Below are 23,193 nucleotides of genomic sequence, written 5' to 3' on the forward strand. Positions count from 1 at the left end.
GAAATGCACATGTCCAGGAAGGCTGCAGAGTGCAGACCACTGCTGGGATGATATGTAAGGTGAAAAAAGGAACCTCATTGTTGGTCCTACAACAATAGGATTCAGAATGCAGCAGTCTGATTGGTCCACAGGAGCCACCCAATCCAGCTCCAGGTGGAAGTGAATCCGCAACCTGATTGGCCTACAGGAAAATCCTGGAATTAGCCAATCACGTGGGGCCCACTGTGTAAATAATGTATATAAAGCAGACATTCTGGGGGAACTTCCATTCCTCTTCACCACTATGAGCTGAATAAAGAGCATGAAATCCACTCTCGACTCCGAGTATATTTCACACATAAACACCCCTTGGTTTCTTCAAAAGTAAGGCGAGCAAGACAAAAAATCCTGCACCCAACCTGTGAGAGTTTCTGTAACATTTTCTTCCCACTTTGATAATTTTTGAAAGCCATTTCTTTTCTCATTAATTAATAGAGGGTTGTTGTTTTTTAGTTGTTTTTAAAGTGCAGGAGGTAATTTTTTGGCACAGCAGTAAGCAGAAAGTGCAGACCTGCTTCTCACTCTGGGTATTTTGTAATCTCCTGGAGGGGTTCACCTGAGCACTCCCTGTATGGACAGCACAAACATAAGCTTGTTTTGAGGGATCAACTCACAGACTGGCAGGTCTTGAGGCTCATAAGTATAGAGTCGATTAGAGTATCTTCCAGTGATATCAGCCCTTACCGTGAGAGAAGGATCTGGAAAAGCAAACAAAATATTGTAGTCATCCCTGATATAACAGCATCATACTCTAATTTCATGCTAAGAGCTAGGAATTAAGATTTTTGTAGGCTGTTACTCAGTAGTCTGTAATGAAATTAATTTTAATATGGCTCAGTCTAGAGTCTGATTCCGGTTATGGTTCTCAGGGCAAGGACAAACCATAGTTTGCTGGTTTGGATGTAATGGCAAACTATGGCTTTCTGAACACCTGGACATTACTAATTAATTAGTACAGCACTTGAAGGAGACGGAAGCAGAGGGATGAGAGAGCATGTGTGTAAGAACTTGTTCCTATAGCACCAAACAATAGATTAGTATTAAGTGTGAACCAACCCATTGCACAACAGTGATGGACGGTTGGGATGTGGGTAGGAATCTATCTTGGCTGTCTCTTAGTTGAAGACCCAGGTCATTGAGCCTGAGCTTCCACCGCTGCCACCTGCCACAAACCATCAGGAGGTTTAACAAATTGAAGGACAGTATCCTCTTTCTATGCTCTTCCCAATGGCAACATGCAGATGGGGACAGATTTACCTGCTTCAAGTCATTTACATACTGTCTTCTCTTGTATATTATTTACTACAAAGCTCGATGACTAAGCTCTTTAGTGATGAAACATCGGGTTACCAGAACAACGTCCGAGCACTGAACCACTGGTATGTCACAAATGGACTCTGTGTTTGCTATTGTTTAAGATAAAACTTATTTGGGAAAGAAACTACCTTTGCCATTTTTATGGATGTTTAGTGTTTGTTTACAGATAGGTGCCTTGGTGATATTATCTTGTGTTGATTGCAGTAGTCATTGTATCACCACCCTGTTCATTGCAGGGGGCCTTCTCTGTGGTGGTGCCTGCCCTGTGGAATGCCCTCCCATGAGATGTCAAGGAAATAAACAACTATATGACTTTTAGAAGATTTCTGAAGGCAGCCCTGTTTAGGGAAGTTTTTAGTGTTTGATGTTTTATTGATGTTTTAATTATTATTATTAATAGTCTATTGGGAGCTGCCCAGAGTGGTTGGGGAAAACCCAGTCAGATGGGCGGGGTATAAATAAATAAATAAATATATTATTATTATTATTATTATTATTATTATTATTATTATTATTATTAATTAAACAAACCAACATTGGCAAGAGTGGCAGCAACAACAGCAGATATGTACTATGCTTATGATACTACTGTATTCTCTTGTTAATTATGCTCTTTTAGATGAGTATTTTGTATCCCTTTAGTTTTGTTTTCTTTTGAAATCTTTCAGATAATCTTTTTTTTTTGTTAACTTTGTTGTGTTAAATGTGCATTCTGTAGTTGACCACCTTTGCAATGTTTTGTAGAGATCTGCTGCTGCAATGTTAGGCATGTATTTATTTTAAGTTTACATTACTGCTAGGAGCAGGTGACTTTCACCTTCCCTTCACCACCCCTGGACTCTCCTGCAGTGTCAATCAGCTGCTGGAAAACCTCATGCTTCATTGAGATGAGGTTACATTTTAGGGTCATAGTCACATCCAACACATACCTACAAACATGATTCGAGGCACATATTGTCCATCAGGTGACATGTTCTTGTCTGTTGTTTCATGCTGGCAGGGGGGAAAAAGAAAAGAATGCATACCATCTTAACCTTTAGCACTAAATCAAGCATTGTAACTACAAACAATAAGTTTAATCTGTGCATTATATGTGCGCACCATCAGATTAAGCATGATGAAGTTATTCTGGCACATCTCTTGAATTTCTTGATTGTCCACGAAAACCTTCTTCAGTGCTGGAGAGAGCAAAGGAAGATCGTCATTCCAAGTGCGAAATACAACAAATGCAAAGAAAGTAGGCAAGCATTCCTCTTTATTAGTGTGTCTTGGACTCTGCTGAACAGCAGTCTGAAGGGGGAGAAGGCAGAGTCACTCCACTTGCAGCTGATCAGCCTTCAAGGACACAGAGGAGAAGAAGGCACTAATGAGAACCAGCTGGCTTCGGCCTTCTCAAGCAGAGATTACAGCAGCAGTCAGATGCTGGCAACAACTCTTGTAGCTCCTGGCCCTACCTTGCTGCTTCCTGCTTGTCTTGACCCCATGATCATCAGATTCCCTGACCCCTGGACCATCTGACCACATAGATTGCTGTTTGCCCAATCCTTGGACTGGACCTGACTTGGGTTGCTGACTTGCCTGACCTCCAGGCAAGTACACCTCAGAGACTCTTCTGGTTGGCTGGCCTCCCAGCTCCACTGAACTCTGCATGTTGTTGCTCTACAACGAGACTACAACATAGAGCAATACAAAATAGAACCATCCATTGTGGTCATATCTTCCATGACCCCGTCTTCCTCTTCACAACAGAAGACACAACAGGCACCCCAGTCAAAGACTTTCCCACCAAGGTAAGGGACATTGTATTTGTATTTGAATTAGAGTAAGGTTACTAGATGTCCCCGTTTCCTGGGGACAGTCCTCTGATTTACAAATCAGTCCCAATGCAAAATCCTATCATTCCTAGTGAAGTTGAAAAATGTCCCCGGATTCATTGAAAAAAATCTGGTAACCTTAAATTAGAGTCAAATGTGTATCCTGTTTCTATTTTGCAGGGAATATGCAAGCAGCCACCTGAAGTGCATCACACAGTAGAATCATTTATGTTTGCAGAGAGATACAAGAAATTGTTGCTTCAAATCAAACATGCATGATTTACCTTGACAATACGGGCAATCTTCCAAATGGTGAATGACCATCAGTGGCTTATTACTTTTCCAAGGAGAGAAAAAAACATATTAGGTTAAATGCAGATACATTTTTCTATCATAAATGGGATGATGGGCAAATGGTGTGGCAATGAATTAAGTAACGATTACAAAGTACATTGAACAGGCTCAGAGAAATCCTCTGCAAAGGGACAAGAAAAGTAAGCAGTGTACGTTTGTTTACGCCGTCCCATAGTAGAATTCCCCTCCCTGACAGGCGCTGGTGAAACATGAAACCTGCAGAGCAACTATAAGAGCCATATTTGAATGTCTGATATCTGTTGAATGGTCTCTTTAAATCTGAAGGTTCATTATTGTTCCACAAGATGTCTTTAAGGGCCAGAGCAAATAACATGATCTAGTTTTACAGCTGTGAAACAGTATAGCAGGTACTGCTAAGTTGTGTTAATTAAGCTGTGTCAGCAATTGGGCATAGTATATAAAGAGCAGCACCTAGCTCTCTCAGTACCCTGGGGGATGGGTCATGCTTATTGATATATTTCGTGTAAAGGAGTTTTCGTTATTGTTATTAAAACCTAGCTAAAGTTATTTTGCGTTCCTTGTAATGTAAGGTGTCCCCAGCAAGCTCTCTACAGCGCAACTAATCTGCAAATAGCCAACAATACCACCTTCCATATTTCATCTCAAGACTTCTACCTCATACATAAAGCCCATAACAATTTGGAAATAAATTATGTGAAAGATTACTTACTCCTCTATCAACCTATAAGATCCATTAGATCACTGGGGGGAATTTTACTAATGGCACCACACCTAACAGCAAGGGTGGGGAGCCTTTTTGACTGTGACCCCACCCCATGGGCCAACTTTGAAACATGGGCGGGGCAACCCATCTGTCATTCACACGATGTCATCATGATGCCGCACGATTGACAGGTGGATTATCCCGCCCACCTGCCAAAATCCCTTGTGCGGGGTTCCCAAGCTTGGGAAGCACAGCTCCAAGGGTGTTGCCAGCCCTAAGCTTTGCAAGTCTCCCCACGCTGCTCCTTTCCACCCCAGATGGAAATGGAAAGGAGCCACACTGAGCAAGTTTTCCCTTGCTGCTGCTTTTGGAAACTGAAAGGAGCTGCATGCGGCTGCTTCAAAGTGCAGCACTGGGAGGGAGAATCAGCTTCCATTGAATGGAAACTGCTTCCCCATCCTTGAGGTGTCGGAGATACAGTGGTACATGGAGTTACAGAGGCTTCAGGTTACAGACTCTGCTAACCCAGAAATAGTACCACGGGTTAAGAACTTTGTTTCAGGATGAGAACAGAAATAGTGCTCCGACGGTGCGGCGGCAACGGAAGGCCCGATTAGCTAAAGTGGTGCTTCAGGGTAAGAACAGTTTCAGGTTAAGTACGGACCTCCGGAATGAATTAAGTACTTAACCCGAGGTACCACTGTATATGCATAATTCTTACACTGTCAGCCTAGAAGGGATGTTTTGTTAGAGCAAACTTCCTTCTCCCAAACAGCTTCAGGGATGGGATCTTACCTTTGTTTTGCCTGGTAGAGCCCTTCTTCATACGTTTGTACCCAAGTTATATCATCTCCCCATCCTGGAACAACAGATTCAATGTAGATCACTGTCCATTCAGTCATCCAATATATTTTTCAAAGTAACCTAAGCCAACAATGAAAATTGCAAATGTCCACCCTTTCCGTCTTTTTATAGAGGCTGATCAGTAGTTTGTACGTTATCCTGTCTGTTATTAGGCACCACTTTCCTCATGACATTTTTGGCACATACCAGGCACACATATATTAAGGTGAGAGCATGTGAGACAGTGTTTTCACACCATTTGAAAAACCAACCCACCACCATATTCAAGGAGACGGCACATTCTTCTAGGGCCTTCTCGGTGGTGGCGCCTGCCCTGTGAAACACCCTCCCACCAGATGTCAAGGAAATAAACAACTACCTGACTTTTAGAAAACATCTGAAGGGAGCCCTGTTTTGGGAAGTTTTTAATGTTTGATGTTTTATCATGTTTTTATATTCTGTTGGGAGCTGCCCAGAGTGGCTGGGGAAACCCAGCCAGATGGGGTGGGGTATGAGTAATACATCATCATCATCATCATCATTATTTAGGTTAGAGTCTGGATTAAGTGATGCTTTCAGGCTAGAACCAGCAAGCAATGGTGTTCATCTTTCAAACCACCTTCCTGATCCAGTGGTTCTTTAAATAATAATAATTTATTTATCTTTAAAAATTTCCATAGCTCGTTAAACACCTACTTGTTTTGAATGAACTTTAAAAAGTAATCAGATTGTGCAGGGATCCAAGAAGAGAGTGACACTACAGTACCTCTGGAGAGTGTCTGGGGAACTCTTTTTTCCTTTTTGATTGCCATTGCAAAATTGGAGGAAACAGCAATTAGCATGAAAGATAAGCCCAGCGCTGAGTGCATCTTTGTCTTCTTTCAACCCTCTTCAAGATAGACCTTGATAAATGGAAGAGAAAGTCAATGTTTTAAGCTGGTATCTTCCTGAGAAGCTGTGCTTGTATGTGTTCTGATAAGATACTTTTTTTATTCTAAGAAAGAGATACGAATTTCCTTTAACGAACTACTGAAACCTAACCCTCGTATTAATGAAAAAAGAGAGGCAGATTACGCTGAATGATTAATAGTGATTTCAGGTTCATTTTATTTTTTGCCCATTAACACAATATCACTAAGAACAATCCCTCTGATTCTTATGAGCAGATGGTGACCAGGAAATGTATACTTGTCTGATATTCAAAAATCTCATTTTGTAGGGAAATGTTTGAATTATCGAAGGTTAATTTTGCATTTTAAAATAGTAGTAATTTAATACAACCCCCTCACTCTTGTTTTATGGAACATGAAATGTTTAACGGAACTGAAATGGCTCAGTTTGGCTCAGTCAGTAGAGTGTGAGACTCTTAATCTCAGGGTTGTGGGTTTGAGCCCCATGTTGGGCCAAAAGATTCTTGCATTGTAGAGGGTTGGACTAGATGCTCCTCGTGGTCCCCTCCAACTCCACAGTTCTACGATGCTAGGCACAAAAAAATGCCACAAAGCTTCTGACGATAGCTGTGATTTGAATTCATTTTTCTCCCACATCTAACCAGAAATGCAAATGCTAGGCTTGCCCAATACTAGGCAGTGTTAACAACAACAACAATAACAACAACAATAACAATATAATATATAAACCCATAGGAACTTGGTTGACCTTCTTGTTGAATATTCAAAGGAATGTTTCCTTTCATTGCACCAGCCCATTTCATGTTAAATTATGTGTTTCCATATATGGTTCCGTAAAGAAACAATTGCAAATTTCATTGAGCAATTAATCTCCGCTGTTCGTTCTTTTCTTTTTTAACAAGACCTGGACAAAATGGGCCATTTGTAAACATGGCTGGTCGCAGCACAATCTTGTAATCTCAGAAGTTGGTCTCCCTTGAGTTCAGTGGGGCTGACCCAGGGAAAGGTGGACCTAAAATTGCAACCTGAATTCTGCTAATATTGGCAAATTCTCTCAAATGCACTTTGAAAGGGTCACAACAGATCGTAGTCGCAAACGTCTACTGAGAAGTTGTCACAAGATTCTGCTGTGGCTTCTTCATTCTCCAGAAATTCTGAAATTGTAGAAGTATTTGCTTTTGTAGACAAGTAAAATACTTCATTTAAGAGAACTGATGCAATTTATCCATATTTTCTCTGAAGTAAGTCTCCAAAGTGTTTACTCCTAGATAAATTGGTATGAGATTGCAGCATTAAGCTATAATCCTGTACACTCTTAACTGGGAGTAAATTCTATTGAGCTTAATTGGATATACGTCTGAGTAGACATGCATAGGATTGCGCCATTGACTCCAGTTGTATGGGATGGCTCCTTCCTCCATTTGTTCTCAGCCAAGAAATCTCTCCTGGGGACAAAAATGTTAGCTCCAAATTCTCTGCATTATTACGGATAAAAGGAGACTTTAAACAATCAATATTATCGCTGTCAGATGCAGAGGTTAGTAACAGCAAGCACTAAGCACACCTGTTTAAATAAGAAATTAAAGAAATTTCTTATTAATATCTTATTAATTAAAAAAATTAATAAGATATTGTTGAGAAACCATTTCCGATTTGCAAAGACAAAGCTCACACCAACCATGGCAGACAAGATGCTTCAAAGACACACAAATCACTAGCCGCTAAACTTTACCCTGGCATTAAAATATAATTTTCTTTTTAAAATGAAACATGTTTCTCATTGGGAAAATCTCCCACCTTCTTCCTTAATACAAGTAATAACTGCTGCTATTGGAAACCTTTGACCCCACCCTGGATAAACACAGTCCCATTGTCAGCAAGTTTTTACAACACTATGAAATCTGCTTCAAATACAGGTATTGCATCCAAGAGATGCCCCTTAGTGAATATTTCACAGAAAATGGGTAGACCATGTGTAACTTCTTCCTGCCCCGGTTTATTTGCTTCTTTTGTTTAAGGTAAATTTGCAATTAAAAGATGTTAAAAATTCTGGATTTTGCTCACCGGAGCTGATCAGTTGCACTGGCGAAAATTCCTTGCCAAGGAAGCAAATGTTTTAAAGTGGGTGTGATTTATAGATCTGAGAGCAGCTGACCTGCCTGGTCCCTTCATCCAGATTTTACAGCAGTATAGTTCCTTGAAAAAGGGATAGCAATGCCTGGCCCTGGCCCATCCTTCCCTCCCTCCTCCCTCCCTCCTTTCCCTAAACTTCTCACTGCTGCAAGTTCTCATCCTGGCATATTGAATGCTCAGATTTCTCTCCCCGTCTTTGCTTGTATCAGGTGTCATTGCATTGGAACGGAGGAAAAGTAGCGTTTTTGTGTGCATCTGTGGCTTTTCCTCCCAAATGGCTACAGCCTGGCTCCAGTTCAGTGAAATAAGAAACCAGCAATGAAAGTTGGAACTGGAGGTGCTATTGTTTCCAATGAATGGCTGAGTTCACTAGGACTCTGAGATTAGGGATGAAACTAATAGGAAGATACAACAGTTAGCCTTTGTGCAGAAAAAATGTAATTAAGAAATCAAGGTTAAAAAAAAAAGGTTTAACCGAGAAGGGGAGGGGGGGAAACCCAAAGTCCTCACCTTTCACAGAATAATGATTGAGCTATGGATGAGTAAGGAGGACGAGAGTTTTAAATGTGTTTTCTAATGCAGTTCTGCTGACTTCATTGTGCTTTTAACAGAGGGTTGTTTACTTTGGTTACACACCTATGTTATCTTTGCCCCTTTTTGTTGCTTGGAATACACTGACAATTGGGTCACCGATCAGGTGTCAGGAAATCCTGGATATGTGGGCAGCTCTCCCAGGTGGTGAACCTTTGAATTACAGGTGCCAGCTTTGCCACAGAAGTAGACTGAGTCCGCCTACCCAGGCTGCCTATTGGCTCTTCCTGGACAGGAAAGAGTATAAGAAGCCTTCCTGTTCCAGCTGACCATTGTGAATTTTTCTGTTCCTGAGCACTGATGTGTAGTTAGTTATTGCTGGTAACCGAGCCTTGTGAGGAGCAGTTGAAAGAGCTGGGTATGTTTAGCCTGGAAAGAGGTGACTGAAATAATAATAATAATAATAATAATAATAATAATAATAATAATAATTTATTTATACCCCACCTATCTGGCTGGGTTTCCTCAGTCACTCTGGAAGGCTTCCAACAAAATATTAAAATACAAAGCCTTTCCTCCTCCCAGGAGGGGAGGGGTTGTGATCGGGAGATGATTCCCACGTCATGCAGGGGGTGCTTCGCCCCCTGCTTCAACTCCAGGGCTGGTGCCACGCCCCTCCCCAGTTGGGCACCCAATAGGGAAGCTCGACGGGGGTGTGGTTTGCTGCTCAAACGCAGCCGCGCCAGCGATCCCCACCATTGCACACACATTTTCTTCGACTGAGCTGGGAGTTCCCCTCACAGCAGATAAGGCGGACCCTCAACGCATCTTACTTGCTTGGGTATAGAGCTTGACACAGCAGCTCAATCCGCCTGCTTGCCAGAGGGGAAAATAGTTGCCCTTAAGGAAACAATTCGTCAAACCCTTCCCAAAATAATAATAATAATAATAATAAGAAGAAGAAGAAGAAGAAGAAGAAGAAGAAGTCGCTCTTAGACAGGTCCAGTCCTTCCTAGATCATTTCAACCTCGCATGTAGAGTAGTTTCACCAGGCCGCCCACTTTGCTCCCACTTAGCCAGGCTGTCAGCAGGCCTCAAGCATCCGCACCATAGAGTAAGACTCCCCAAGTCGGTCAAGGCGGATTTTGAGATGTGGATCAGATTTCTGGAACACTACAACGGAGTCTCCCTATGGCAGGAAATCCTTAATTTGGCCTCTGATTTCCAGGTCCACTCCAATGCGGCAGGGTCTCTGGGCTTTGGTCTGTTCTTTAAGGGACGTTGGTGTGCGCAACAATGGCCAGCAGAGTGGCAAGGGCAGGCCATCATTCGGGATCTCACTTTTCTGGAGTTTTTTCTCATAGTTGTGGCGGTTCACATATGGACCGAGGAGTTCCGGAATTGTTGGGTGTGCTTCAGGACTGATAACCAGGCCGTGGTTAACATACTGGCTAGCAGTCATTGCGTTCTGAGAGGGGTCTTGCCTACTTCGATCATTTGTGCTCCGATGCCTTGCTTCCGGTCGTTAGCACCTTGGGCTCAGCTGCTGCCAGAACCCAAGGTCACCTACGGAACCTTGGAGACGCGAAGTGATCAAGGGAGTATTAGCGTCTGTTGCACCCTCTACCCTCAGGTCTTATAAGAAAGTATGGTGCGATTTCACAAGTTTCAGGTCCAAAGTATCATCCCTTTCACCTATCGTATAAAACTTAGGCCAATTTGCTGGTCCAAGTTTGAGGCCCGGCTGTTCTCTGCGGCATATGCTATAGCCTTCTTTGGTGCCTTGTGGTTTGGTGAGGTGGTAGCAGAAGCAGAAGTGGAACAACGCACAGCCTCCTCCTGGAGGACGTGCAGGTGTCCAGTTCAGGCGTGATGGTGCGGGTGCATCAGTCTAAGATAGACCAGGGCGGTAAGGGCACTGTAGTACAACTCATGGCCTCCGGTCAGAAGGGCCCATGCCCAGTAAAGGGCACCAGGCGATACCTTTACTTCAGACCTCCCGACCTTGGCCCGCTCTTCATTCATGAGGATGGATCCCGATTGATGAGGCACCAATTCACCAGGGTACTTTGCAAAGCGATAGATGCCTGCGCTTTCCCTTCCAAAGACTACGCGGCACATTCATTTAGGATTGGTGAGGCCACAATGGCCTCATGGGCCTTCCGGCAGACAGGATCAAGGAGATGGGCCGCTGGAAATCTAATGTCTACAAAAGTATTCTGAGAACGCTCCGCTTACCTGTCTTTTCTTTCTTTATTCTTAGCTGTCTTCGGTAGTCCAGTGTGGATTTGCGGCCACAGTATCGTGCATTGGGCCCGCCTCCAGTCAGCAAGTTCCGGCTTCATGCCTAATCTGGGGCTACCATCGTGGGTGCGAGTTTCCTGGTTGTCGAGAAGGGGCATGCGCTGGCAAGAACTCATGCCACTGCTGAAGGCAAAAGCTGCGCTGTTGGGCCCCCCTAACATTCTAATCATTCAGCTGGGTGAGAGCGACCTGGCTAGCAGGAAGATGGTGTTCATCTTTCAGATCGCGGAAACAACATATGGCTGGCTAACATATCCAATAGTCTTAGGGATTGGTTGCAGCTGTGAGGGTATTGGCGGCGAGCCTTTTGGCTCGGGTGCCGGTTAGGCATTGGAATGTGTTGTTGGTGTTTCGGGTGGCAAGGTGTGGCCATCGCCTTCCCCGACAATTTTGGGTATTCCTCTAAAGGAATCCGGCGGTCGTGGATCCTGTCCGATGCCTGTGTGGCGGGGGGCCATGGCACGACCCTTGGTGACATCAGGAAGAGAGCCTATAGTTGGATTAGCATCAACAGGCTTCCCCTACTGGTGAATAAACCCACCTCAGACTCACCCCTCTACGAGTGGGTGGAGTCTAATGTTCCGTGGTCCAATGCATAAGCCAGTACCTTCTCATATGCTGTAATCAATAAGGTTGTGGCCTTTACCTTACCCATTAACCTTACATTCTGTGTCCACGTGTCTTTATTCCCCAAGCGGGGATCAGGTCCTTGAATCACAATAGTCTGTTAAACATTAAAAACTTCCCTAAACAGGGCTGCCCTACAGAGCCCTTCTCATCTTGCAAACTCATAAATATGAACAACCTAAAGTAATGGTTGACTCCATTGAGTACAGTAAATATAATAAAATTAAGCATGTGTGTTTGATAACTGCTGAAGGAGAGCAAAAGTCTGTTCTCTTCCATATGATATGATAGCCACCTTCCATTATTATTATTATTAAAATTTCTATACCACCCTATCCTTGGGGGTCTCAGGGCAGTTCACATAATAAAATCAAGATATAAAACCACAAAATACCTAATAAAAATAAAAACAGCAACCCAATAACACCCCCCTCCCACACACAAAAACCACATTTTAAAAGGGCATAGGATGTAAATCGGATCAACCAAAGACCTGGTTAAAAGGGAACGTTTTTGCTTGGCGCCTAAGGTGTGTAATGATGGTGCCAGGCAAACTTCCCTGGGGAGAGCATTCCACAGACGGGGAGCCACTGCAGAGAAGGCCTGTCACATGGGCTGTAGCCCTGTAGCCAAGGGCTGTCACATGGAAGGGGGAAGCAGCTTGTTTTCTCCTGCTACAGAGGGTAGATTTCGAACCAATGGCTTCAAGTTACAAGAAAGGAAATCCTGATTAAACATCAGGAAAAGCTTTCTGACAGTAAGAGCTGTTCGACAATGGAATGGCCTCCCTCAGGAGGCTGTGGACTCTACTTCCTTGGAGGTTTTTAAGCAACGGTTGGATGGCCATCTGTCCTGGATGAATTAGTTGAGATCCCTGCATTGCAGGGGGTTGGACTAGATGTCCCTTGGGGTCCCTTTGAACTCTACAATTCTGATTCTTCTGGCTTACGCCTCCCTCCTGATTCGTCATCTATTTTATTTATTTATGAAATATTTATATACTGCTGTATCATTAAAAAACACACAGAGCGGTTTCCAAAATTATATATACTAAAAGCACACAAAAATTCAAAATGAAAGACCATCAACTAATCATTATTTCTTAATTGTCTGCATAAACCTGGTGGCATAAGAAAGTTTTCAGCAGGTGTTTAAAGGTTGAAACAGAAGGCACTCACTGAATCTGTATTAGCAGAGCATTCCACAGGACTGGACCAATGCGGCTAAGAGCAAGTTTTCTTGTTGACAGATGAGACTCGCCAACACTGAGACAACAACTGATGCTGCTCCAGATTATTTTAGTGGCTGATCTTAGATGTAAGGGCTTAGGCGATCCTAAGGTACCCTGGACCCACATTGTTCAGGGCTTTGAAAATGAGTATGAGGACCTTGAACTTGGCTTAGCAGTGGATGGGCAGCTGGTTCAGATCTTTTAACAAAAGCTGGCCAACAATCTGGCTGCCACATTCTGCATCAGCTGGTGCTTGTGAATCTGACTTGCTTTTCTAGCCTGACCCCTGGCTTGCCCTCTTGATGCATTCTTCTGTCCAGTATTTGCTGGCCTCAGAGCTCCTGATGATGCTTTGCTCCTGGCTCCCTTCAGGCAGCCCACAGCTCAGTCTTGACTTCAGGATCAAAAGAGCTCATTAAAAGGGTTCTTTCAGGCAGATATACAAGAAAGATGAACAATAGAATCTGGAGCATCGTAACACTGCATGAACGCCTACATAAATATTTCCTCTTGCAGTTCTTAGAGAAAACCCATAGAATTTAAGACTGAATAGCCGATTGTCCATATTTGAGAGATGATACCATGGACTGTGAGAAGGTGATTGCGTAGGGGAGGCAATTTCCTGCAGCACTGGCCCCAGACAACCCCACTTTCTCAGTCTGAAGAAGTTGAAATGCATTTTATCTATGTTAACCACTACAGAGATCCCAGTATTTTGCTATGAGGCCCTTTAATGAAGAAATAGCCTTTTTAGAGCCAGTGTTGTTGTGCTAGTCTTTCCATCTCTGACAGCAAGTATTGGGAGTATTTAGAATGAAGCATCTCTTCCACACTGCTAAACTAGATAACTTTCCTGAACAACTATGGCAAGATTAAATTATTTTATTGTTTAGCTTCAATGCGGGGCAGTGAAAGTAGATGAATTCATCATTTATGCTGCAGGCGCCATCTGCTGGAACAAAAGCACCATGCAAATATTGAAATAATTCCAACAGTGTTTTCGCAGAGCTGCAAAATTAAATGATTGCAAATATTCTTATTGAGCATTTTTTAAAATGGCACTGTTTGATTCATTGTTTTAATAATCATTTAAATTCCACCTGGAGGAAATGGACTTGTTGGGTACTCAAAAGAGTTAAATCAAGTTTGAGAGTTCTGAACTGCAAGGAAGTATTTTCTGATTATTATTATTTTAACCATCTAGCATGAAAACAGGAAAGGAAGCCCACTGACGTTTCCTATATTTGCTCATATCATTAACATCAGAAACCAGTCCAAGAAAAATTCTGGTATTTATGCTCTGGTTGAACCATAAGGCTGATCATACATGTTGCTTTAAAAGTTGGATTCAAGCAAAAGATTTGACAAAGTTCCCCATTATACTTTGGTAGGCAGAACAGATTCAGTGTGGGCTAGATGAGCATCACATGGATCCACAGCTGGTTGGAAAATACTCAAGAGTGCTCCTCAGTGGTTCCCTATCAGACTAAAGGGAGGTTTCAAATGTAATGCTGCAGTCTTCAGTCCTTGGCACTGCACTCTTTAATACCTTTTAAAAATTGGTGCTAGATCAAGGGGTGGAGGAAATTCTTACTAAATTGGCAACAGTGTTTGAAACTCCCATTGTTGTTGGTGCATTTTGCAACAAGGAAGTCCATTAGCATGAGCAGTTTCTGAGCTCTGGTTTTCAGATTAAAACTGCACAGTGGAAGGAAAGGAAGACCCTTTTCTGCCTCCCCACTTCCTGCTACTCTCTGAAGACTGGAGAAGAGACCCTCTTAAGAATATTAGAGGGGTGGGCAGGGGAAGCATGCCTTTGTTTTTTGCAGTCTTCAGATGAGGACTAGACCATGGGGGAAAATGGACATAAGATTTTAGCTGAAGTTCATTCATTTTCAGCTTTGTATTCTTGTTATAAAAAAGGACACCTAGACATTCATTCTGCTGTTGCGCCCACAACCTAGGTTTAAGGTGCCATTTAGTTCCTAGCTTTCATATCTCAGTATCTAACACTGATTTGCAGATGACACAAGAGGGAAGATCAGGCATAGGTCATTAGGTCCAGTCGTGGCCGACTCTGGGTTTGGGGCGCTCATCTCACTTTATTGGCCGAGAGAGCCGGTGTACAGCTTTCAGGTCATGTGGCCAGCATGACTAAGCCGCTTCTGGCGAACCAGAGCAGCGCACGGAAACACCATTTACCTTCCCACTGGGGCGGTACCTATTTATCTACTTGCACTTTGACATGCTTTTGAACTGCTAGGTTGGCAGGAGCAGGGACCGAGCAACGGGAGCTCACCCTGTCGTGGTGATTCGAACATCATACTAACACAACATGAAATCCAACATGTGGTAAATGGCAGAACTACAGATTGCAGTTGTGAGTATCTCAAAGTTCAGGAGTGACCCAGCTCCTCCAGGCTGACCATTAATAGGAGCCTCCTGGAAAGGAAGAACCATAGATGGTCCTCCTACCTGCAACTAAGCCTTACTTCAGTTACAAGCTCTTCTTGAGCGCAAGTGATTTTCTCTACATCTTTGGGTCTTGCCAGTGGCTTCATCCCACCAAGTCTCATTTCTAGTTCCCACTTGTTCCTGGGACAATTCTTTTGGCTCTCAGGCATGAATCCTGGCTTCCATGTGCATGGCTCTTCTCAGTCCTAACAGTGCACCACTCTCTCAGGTCATAGAATCATAGAGTTGGAAGAGATCATCTAGTACAACTGCCTGCAATGCAAGAATATGCTTCTGCCCCATAGAGGGATTGAACTTGCAACCTTGGTGCTATCAGCACCAGGCTCTAACCAACTGAGCTATCCAGGTCCATTCCTGTCTGCAAGGTGTCCTGTGATGTAGGGCTTGGAGGAATTGGAGATGGAGATAGTGAAGAAGCTTGGAAAGTGTAATGGGAAGATTGGTTGTGTGTTGTTTAGTCATCTTAGTCATGTTTGACTCTCCATGACCCCATGAACCACAGTATGCCTTGGAAATGCTCACTTTCTTCTCAAAGCTTCTCCGTTTTTATGTCCATGGAGTTTTCTTGGCAAAATACTGGAGCGGTTTGCCATTTCCTTCTCCACATTTAGTCTAAACTCTCGGCTATGACCTGTCCATCTTGGGTGATGGCATAACTCAAAGCTTCTTGGAGTCATTCAAGCCCCTTCACTACGACAAGGCAGTGATCCATGAAGGGGAAAGATTAGATACACAGTTAAAAATACCAGCCCCAAGGTGCAGCTATGATAATTTGTGAAGTAATATAAGCCAGAATACAAATCCTTTCGCCCTACAGTTGTTGGACTACAACTCCTATCTTCCCTAACCATTGACCTTGCTAGCTGGAGTTAATAGGATTTCGGGAGTCCAACATTTGGAAGACCAGGGGGTCCCCATCCATGATATACAAGTGACACAAAGAGACGATGACTGTGTCCGATAGGGTGAATCGTTGCCTAGAATTTGCACACACAGATGCATCTTTGACTCATTATTATAATTTTAGAATCCTTTACTGAGTTGCAAACCACAAACAATTTTGTGTTTGGTTTTCTTCTAATTTTCCAGGAAGTAAAAAAACCCCCAAAATTAGTCAGGAACTCGGATCTATTTCTGGAGCAGTAGACGTGTTCAGAATAAATGCAATCAAATGTCTGTTTTTGCATCAGATTGATCTTCATGATATCAGTATGATCCATGCATTCCATAGCTTTCCTCCTCAAGGCTTCTTGTAGTTGAAGGAGTGGCACTAATTTGACTCAAATAACTTAAGTAAAAAAAAAACTTGTAAAAAAACCTGAGGCTCGTTCAAATATGGAAATGTAGTTTTTATGGGTGGGTTTTTTATGATATTTATGTATAAAATAATTTGCAGGTGATGGAGGAAAAGCCAAACCAGATTTTTAAGGTCAAGAGCCAGGAAATTAGGCTGTGCTATGAAGCCGCTGAATGTTCACAAATGAAATATTCAGAATGCCACGAGAAATGAAAAGTCACTTAATTTCCCCTGCATTTAAAGGTCCCAGTAAAGACTTCAGAAATGAGAATGCTTTCCAGAAACAGATTGGAGAACTTTGGGGCAGCTGCTAAATGAGTCAGCCAGGCATCTGCTGGAAGATTTGCTTTCGTTGCCTTTTTAAATCAAAGTTTTCCTGTATTGATAACACTGTACCTCAAGCTTTTAAATGATTATACAATGGAAGCTGAGAACCAGACAGAAAAGTTGTAGAGAGCCAGGATCTGTAAGACGGCTTTCTCTCCTCTGGATATTTTTGACCTCTTTCTTAAAAGTTTGCCTATTTTATATCTCTAGTGTTGTTGTTTGAACTGAAGGGAGAAAGGGAATATGGTGCTGGCAGTGTTCTATATTAAAGTACTCAGCAACAGTGTTTAAAGCCCTTGGGCTCCAAATGTCTGAAAGATTGCATTCTTCCCCACAGAGCCTCTCACGTATTAAGGTAAGCACAAGAAGGCCTCTTGGTAGCCCCACCACCCTCAGATGTTAAGAGGGTGGTGGCCCAGGAGAGGGCCTTCTGTGGGACAGCCCCTAAGTTGTAGAATTCGCTCCCACAGAGGTGGGTCTGGTACCTTCACTTTAGGGATGAGGAACCTGTAGTGCTCCAGATGTTTTGGATTCCCAATTTCCATCACTCTCAGATAGCACGGCCAATGGTCAAAGATGAGGGCAACTGTAGTCCAACATCATGTAGAGGTTCTCATCCCTGAAGTGGGATTCATGTCCTCACAAATGGCAGATATACTTTTCAATCACATTGGTCAATTTGATAGCCATAGCTATATATTTTTATGGTTAATAGAGTAGCATTATTTTCCTGGTGGGAACAAATTTTTGGGCCCATGGTGTTTTCCCCTGATATGTGGTGCTTTTTTATCCCACCATGAGGATTTTAAAAAAGCAATTTCGTTCAAATTGAATATTAGAGCATGGGTCACTGTAGTCAAGTGGCATAGACACTCTGTGCCACTGTGGCCTCCATGACAGTTTGGAACAAGGTCTACCCGCAATAATGTATACATGCATCACCCCACCACAATCGCATTTTATCATTATAACTAGTTTGGTTAGGTTGAATGGGGATTTGAACCTCATTCTCCATGTAAAGGTAAAGGTAAAGGTACCCCTGCCCGTACGGGCCAGTCTTGACAGACTCTGGGGTTGTGCGCCCATCTCACTCAAGAGGCCAGGGGCCAGCGCTGTCCGGAGACACTTCCGGGTCACGTGGCCAGTGTGACATCGCTGCTCTGGCAGCCAGAGCCGCACACGGAAACGCCGTTTACCTTCCCGCTGGTAAGCGGTCCCTATTTATCTACTTGCACCTGGGGGTGCTTTCGAACTGCTAGGTTGGCAGGCGCTGGGACCGAACGACGGGAGCGCACCCCGCCGCAGGGATTCGAACCGCCGACCTTCCGATCGGCAAGTCCTAGGCGCTGAGGCTTTAACCCACAGCGCCACCTGCGTCCCCATTCTCCATGGCCCTAGTTCAAAGCTCTAACCATTTCACCACACTTTGCACTTACTTTAAAATTGTATTATCTATAATGCATATTACACTGCTTGTCTTTTCACCATTCACCCCATAACAGAGCTCCCTGAAAAGGGTCCAGTTGAAAATATTGACCTAGCTCTACTTTACATCACTTCCTGCCAGGGGTGCCAGGGGGCACATTTGAATGGCAATGCCCATCAACTTGGGGGGGGCGGCCCCCTCAAATATTTGATGGGAGGCCCAAATGGACCTTGGCCCTTAGGAGTTGGCTCCTATGCTTCCTGGTCATTTATTTGTGAGCTCCAATTCTGTTGCCATTTGCCATTGCTTTTAAGTCATGGTAATTTGTGAGGTTGGCTCATGACCCCCTCATTTCTGTCACCGGCCATTCTTTCTGATTCAATAAGCAATGAGGTCGCTATCATCTTCCTGGGTCTACATAAGGCATGCAGAGGTCACAAGAAATTTCACAGTGGGCTGTAGGCAACAGCTTCCTAAACCAAACATTTCATCTGAACTAACCATGATATTGTTTAGAAAGACAATTCAGAGCGAAATTTCAAGGCATGCTTGGTGCAATATAAAGGTCATGTTGTTGTGTATTTTTAGCAGCGGCAGGAACAACATAATAACAAAATACTTAAAATATATTTTCAAGAGACATTCATGGTCCAATGCTATTTAAAAATGCTATTTCATATCTTGCAAGGAAGAAGAATACACCCCAGTAACTATCTCTCAGAATGTAATAACTTTGTGAACAAGAAGCGGCAGTTGTTTGAATTAATTGCTGATGGCTGACACATAGACAAGCAAGCACTTTTTTTTTTTTAGTATTCTGACCTTTTTGAAGGTTTCTCAAGCCGGAAGGGCAGAGTATTGATAGAAACATCACATGTGCTGTGAATATCTATTCCTACCTTGGACTTGAAATAACCATTTCCTGTTTTGTTATATTTCCAGTCAAAGCCAGTGGCCATATTCACCATTAAAAAATGAGGACAGCAAAAATAATGAAGTCAAACTCAACCTCGTAACAGTTAGCAGTACTGTGGTTCTACTATGCCTTATCCATTATACAGTGTGATGGAACCACAAGCATTTCATGGTATCATTCAGTAAATGCACATGCGTTTAAAATGAAGCTTCCCAATCCAGATTCTTTACTCATTTAACTAACTTTGGGAACATGCTAAGAGGAAGTAGTTCATGTGACATAATAGTCTTCTTCAGGTGCTTGCCTGAACATGTGAGGAATAAAAGTATGTAGAGGGGCAGGAGTGCATATAAAACTCCCCACCATCAGGGTCCCTGTGCAGGGTCCTCTTAAACCATCACACACTGAGCACAAAGGCTGGAAAGCACCTTCTGCATGTGTTCAGCTGACTGTAGCTAGAAACACCTGTGAGATCAGGAATCCTGCATTTCACAGACCTTCCAAGTGTCCCTACTTTCCAGGGACAGTCTCAGATTTACAGAAATTGTCCCGGTTTCTGATTTGATCCCAGAATGTCCCACTTGTCCTTAGGACATCCCTATACGATATACAATATCTTTATTGTCATTGTCCCATACAGAAAAATGAAATTGGAAATCTACACAAATCATTCAAAAACCCCTAAAAACTCTGAAACCCCATTTTAAAATACAATATACAATTTTCATCAGAGGAATGTTGAAGGGTATGGAGTTATGCGATCCTTGAGCCAAGGAGATTAGTAACTGAACAACCTTTAGGAGGCATCTGAAGGCAGCCCCATATAGGGAAGCTTTTGAAACGTTTAATGTTTTATTATGTTTTTACATATGTTGGAAACCACCCAGAGTGGCTGGGGCAGCCCAGTCAGATGGGCGGGGTATAAAAAAATAAAATTATTATTATTATGGAATAGGATGTCCCTATTTTCATTGGAGAAATGTTGGAGGGTATGTTATCAGGATTCCCAACTGTGACGAGGCTCTTAACCAGGGGTCAGCAAACTTTTTCAGCAGGGGGCTGGTCCACTGTCCCTCAGATCTTGGGGGGGGGGGGAATGAACGAATTCCTATGCCCCAGAAATAACCCAGAGATGCATTTTAAATACAGGGTGAGTCTTTTAAAAGAGGCCCCTTGGAACATGTGTACTCTGTATCCATGAGGCCTCTTTTAAACGACTCACTCTGTAAAAGCACACATTCTACTCATGTAAAAACACCAGGCAGGCCCCACAAATAACCCAGAGATGCATTTTAAATAAAAGGACACTCATTTAAAAACACTGATTACCAGACCGTCCGTGGGCTGAATTTAGAAGGCAATTGGGTCGGATCCGGGTCCCGGGCCTTAGTTTGCCTACCCATGCTCTTAACAATGTTCAGTTGGGCACTCTTGGAAACCTGCTTCAGATCTTCATACTCAATGTGTGAACATCTGAGGTGAGCCTTTCATGCACAGATACTTGGGGTGGGAATTATGTGCATACTCCTCCCCCTCTGTGCACTTCAACCCTGATGTTAATGCGATTAAGTTTAAATCTCCTGTTTATCTTGTTTGTGAATGCAATAGACCACGATAATATACTATGGGGGTGCTCAGCCATACACAAAACAAATAATAGACACAAGGTCTTTAAATAAATATAAGGCGTTAAGTCTTTGCTTCAGACCTTCCACATCTAATTAGCTGAGGCAACCCATTTCATCAGTTCCACCAAACATGTTAGGTTATTCCACCCCTGTCAGATGATCTCTTTCGTCTTAATCTTGGCAGCACAACATACAGAAAGATTCTTCCGGTTAATTGCCATCTTTCTGTTCCATAGAATATCTGCACGTTAATAAGGCAACTGGTTTCAACCACACGATTACAGGAAATATACCACAGATGTTTCTGTTGGGGAAGTCAGATCTGTGTATGCATTTTGGGAAGTGTATGATAGCAAAGAGAGAGAAAGAAGAAGAGTTGATTGCAAGCAATCCTCTTTCATTACTGCTGATCGCAAAAGGCTTAGATGTCAAAGCATCAAGGAGGGAACCGAGATTTAGCAGGAGATACTTAGGAAGTGGTAAAACAATAGGTTGACAAGGGACGCAGAGCAGTCAAATAAAACCAGATCCCTCTTGAAACAGTTTTGGAAGAATGGGAAATGTTTTTCATGTGTGTCGACGAGGCTAGCCAATGCTGTGGATATTTTTGAATTAATCCCCATTATTGAAAACAAATTAATTTCATTGAACCTCTATACCTATGACACTACTTAGAATCAAAGCAGGAGGATACACCTGCTCGGCTGCAGTTCAAATAACCAGCATTATTTCATAGCCTGAAACTAATGGTTTCCATCTGCTAAACCAAACATTTCTACCAGCTCTTAAGAAAAACCGCTCTGCAGAACAAAGGATGGTCTTGAGATATATATACTTGGAAAGTTGCTTTTAGGGATTCTGGCATTCTGTTGCTGTCCTGATGGGGAAATGTATTTACAGTACAGTTGCCTATAGATTTTATTCTCCATAGGATACTAACATCTCTAGGAAGTTGTCTTTCATTTCTTCTCTTTGTTTCCTATCCTAGCTAGTGTTTGAATAGAGATTTCATTAACAGCTTTTGCAGCACTAGCAAACTGCTGCCTCAAACACTACCATCTAAAGAACCTTCTGGCATCTTCCCTTGAATGGGAGGTATATTAGTGGCCAACATTGTGAAAACCTTTTTGGAAAAAGTGTATTTCTGAGGTTTGATGGCTCATAACACCACGTTTTTGGGAGCAATGCCATAACATTATATATCAATGGAAAGATACTTTAATGAAGAATGTAATGCAACAAAGTTTGTTCAATTATCTGTATTGTATCAAAAGTTATAGGCAAATAACCAGAAAAAGGAAGCACAACTTGCTTAGGTTGATATGCAGTAGTTTTCCTTCTTTTGGATCTAGCCAATGAGCACAAGTGTTTAGAGAACCAACCAGGTGTTATAAGCCATCAGACCTCGGAAATACACTTTCCCCAAAAGGTTTCCACAATTTTGGCCACTAGTGTGTATTACCTGGGAGTGAGCTCCATTGAACCCAGTGGTCTTACTTTTGAGTAGACATGAGTAGATTGCACTGCAAACCTCAAATAAGTATCTTAAGGGGTCTCCAGTCTGGCAGGTGCCCTTATTTGCTGTCTCCCCCTGCCTTACCTGGTCTGTTATAGTCAGCAGCTACTTCCAGCTTCTCCAAGCTTCAGGAAACCACTTCAGAGACACAAGAACTCTTGACTGAGTCAGCTGCACCCTGCTCAGGAGCAAACCTTCCTGAGCCAATCACAGCTGAGCTACCTGTACTTTGAGTGATGCTCTTGAAGTTTCTAATAAATTTTCTTCTGTAACTGCTTGCTATCTGGTCTGTCATTACAGACTGCCCATCGTGATCTGGGTGGTTTATTCTATCAAGCCTCCTGAAGTTAATAAGGCCCTAGTTCCCATTTACCCCTGTTGCTCTGTAATCAGAATGGAGTAAATGACAAACACTGGTTCTGATTAATGTTTCTAAGAATGGTATTGATGATAACATGGTAGCAGCTTATTAAAGGGCAAAGATGCTATTTTAAAATGTAAAACACCAAGCTGACCTAAAGAGAACAATGGTTGTATTGTCAGATTCTTACTGTTTGGAACCCATAGTCACAAATCTTCCAAGTGTCCCTATTTTCCACGGACAATCCTGGATTTACAGAAGCCACCCAGGTTTCTGATTTGACCCTGGAATGTCTCGCTTTTCCTATTTTCACCGGAAAATGTTGGAGGGTATGGAGTTATGCGACCCCCGTGCCAAGGAGATAAGTTACTATACTGTACAACCTTTAGAAGACATCTGAAGGCTGAGGTCGGAGTGAAACAATATAAATTGAAAGCATTTGCAGATGACCTGGTATT

General features: G+C 42.8%; 1 protein-coding gene across 3 annotated transcripts in view; it reads right to left on the reverse strand.

Annotated features, from left to right (window-relative positions):
* AGR3 (anterior gradient 3, protein disulphide isomerase family member) overlaps positions 1 to 23,193 on the reverse strand; it is a 44,379-nt gene that overhangs the window by 2,711 nt on the left and 18,475 nt on the right. The window contains exons 1-7 of one of the 3 annotated variants that reach the window (XM_083705434.1): positions 8,028 to 8,126; positions 5,819 to 5,954; positions 5,005 to 5,068; positions 3,455 to 3,507; positions 2,458 to 2,534; positions 2,286 to 2,349; positions 654 to 737 (exon numbers count right to left, since the gene is read on the reverse strand). In XM_083705434.1, coding sequence (XP_083561560.1) covers positions 654 to 737; positions 2,286 to 2,349; positions 2,458 to 2,534; positions 3,455 to 3,507; positions 5,005 to 5,068; positions 5,819 to 5,921 — 445 coding nt within the window. In that variant the 5' untranslated portion in view covers positions 5,922 to 5,954; positions 8,028 to 8,126. Of the gene's footprint in view, positions 1 to 653; positions 738 to 2,285; positions 2,350 to 2,457; positions 2,535 to 2,810; positions 3,047 to 3,454; positions 3,508 to 5,004; positions 5,069 to 5,818; positions 5,955 to 8,027; positions 8,127 to 23,193 lie in introns of those variants that run through there. The other 2 variants (XM_083705433.1, XM_083705435.1) reach the window with 2 other exon arrangements.

This window comes from Podarcis gaigeae (genome assembly GCF_964106915.1).
Source record: "Podarcis gaigeae genome assembly, chromosome: 12".
Taxonomy (NCBI): Eukaryota; Metazoa; Chordata; class Lepidosauria; order Squamata; family Lacertidae; genus Podarcis; species Podarcis gaigeae.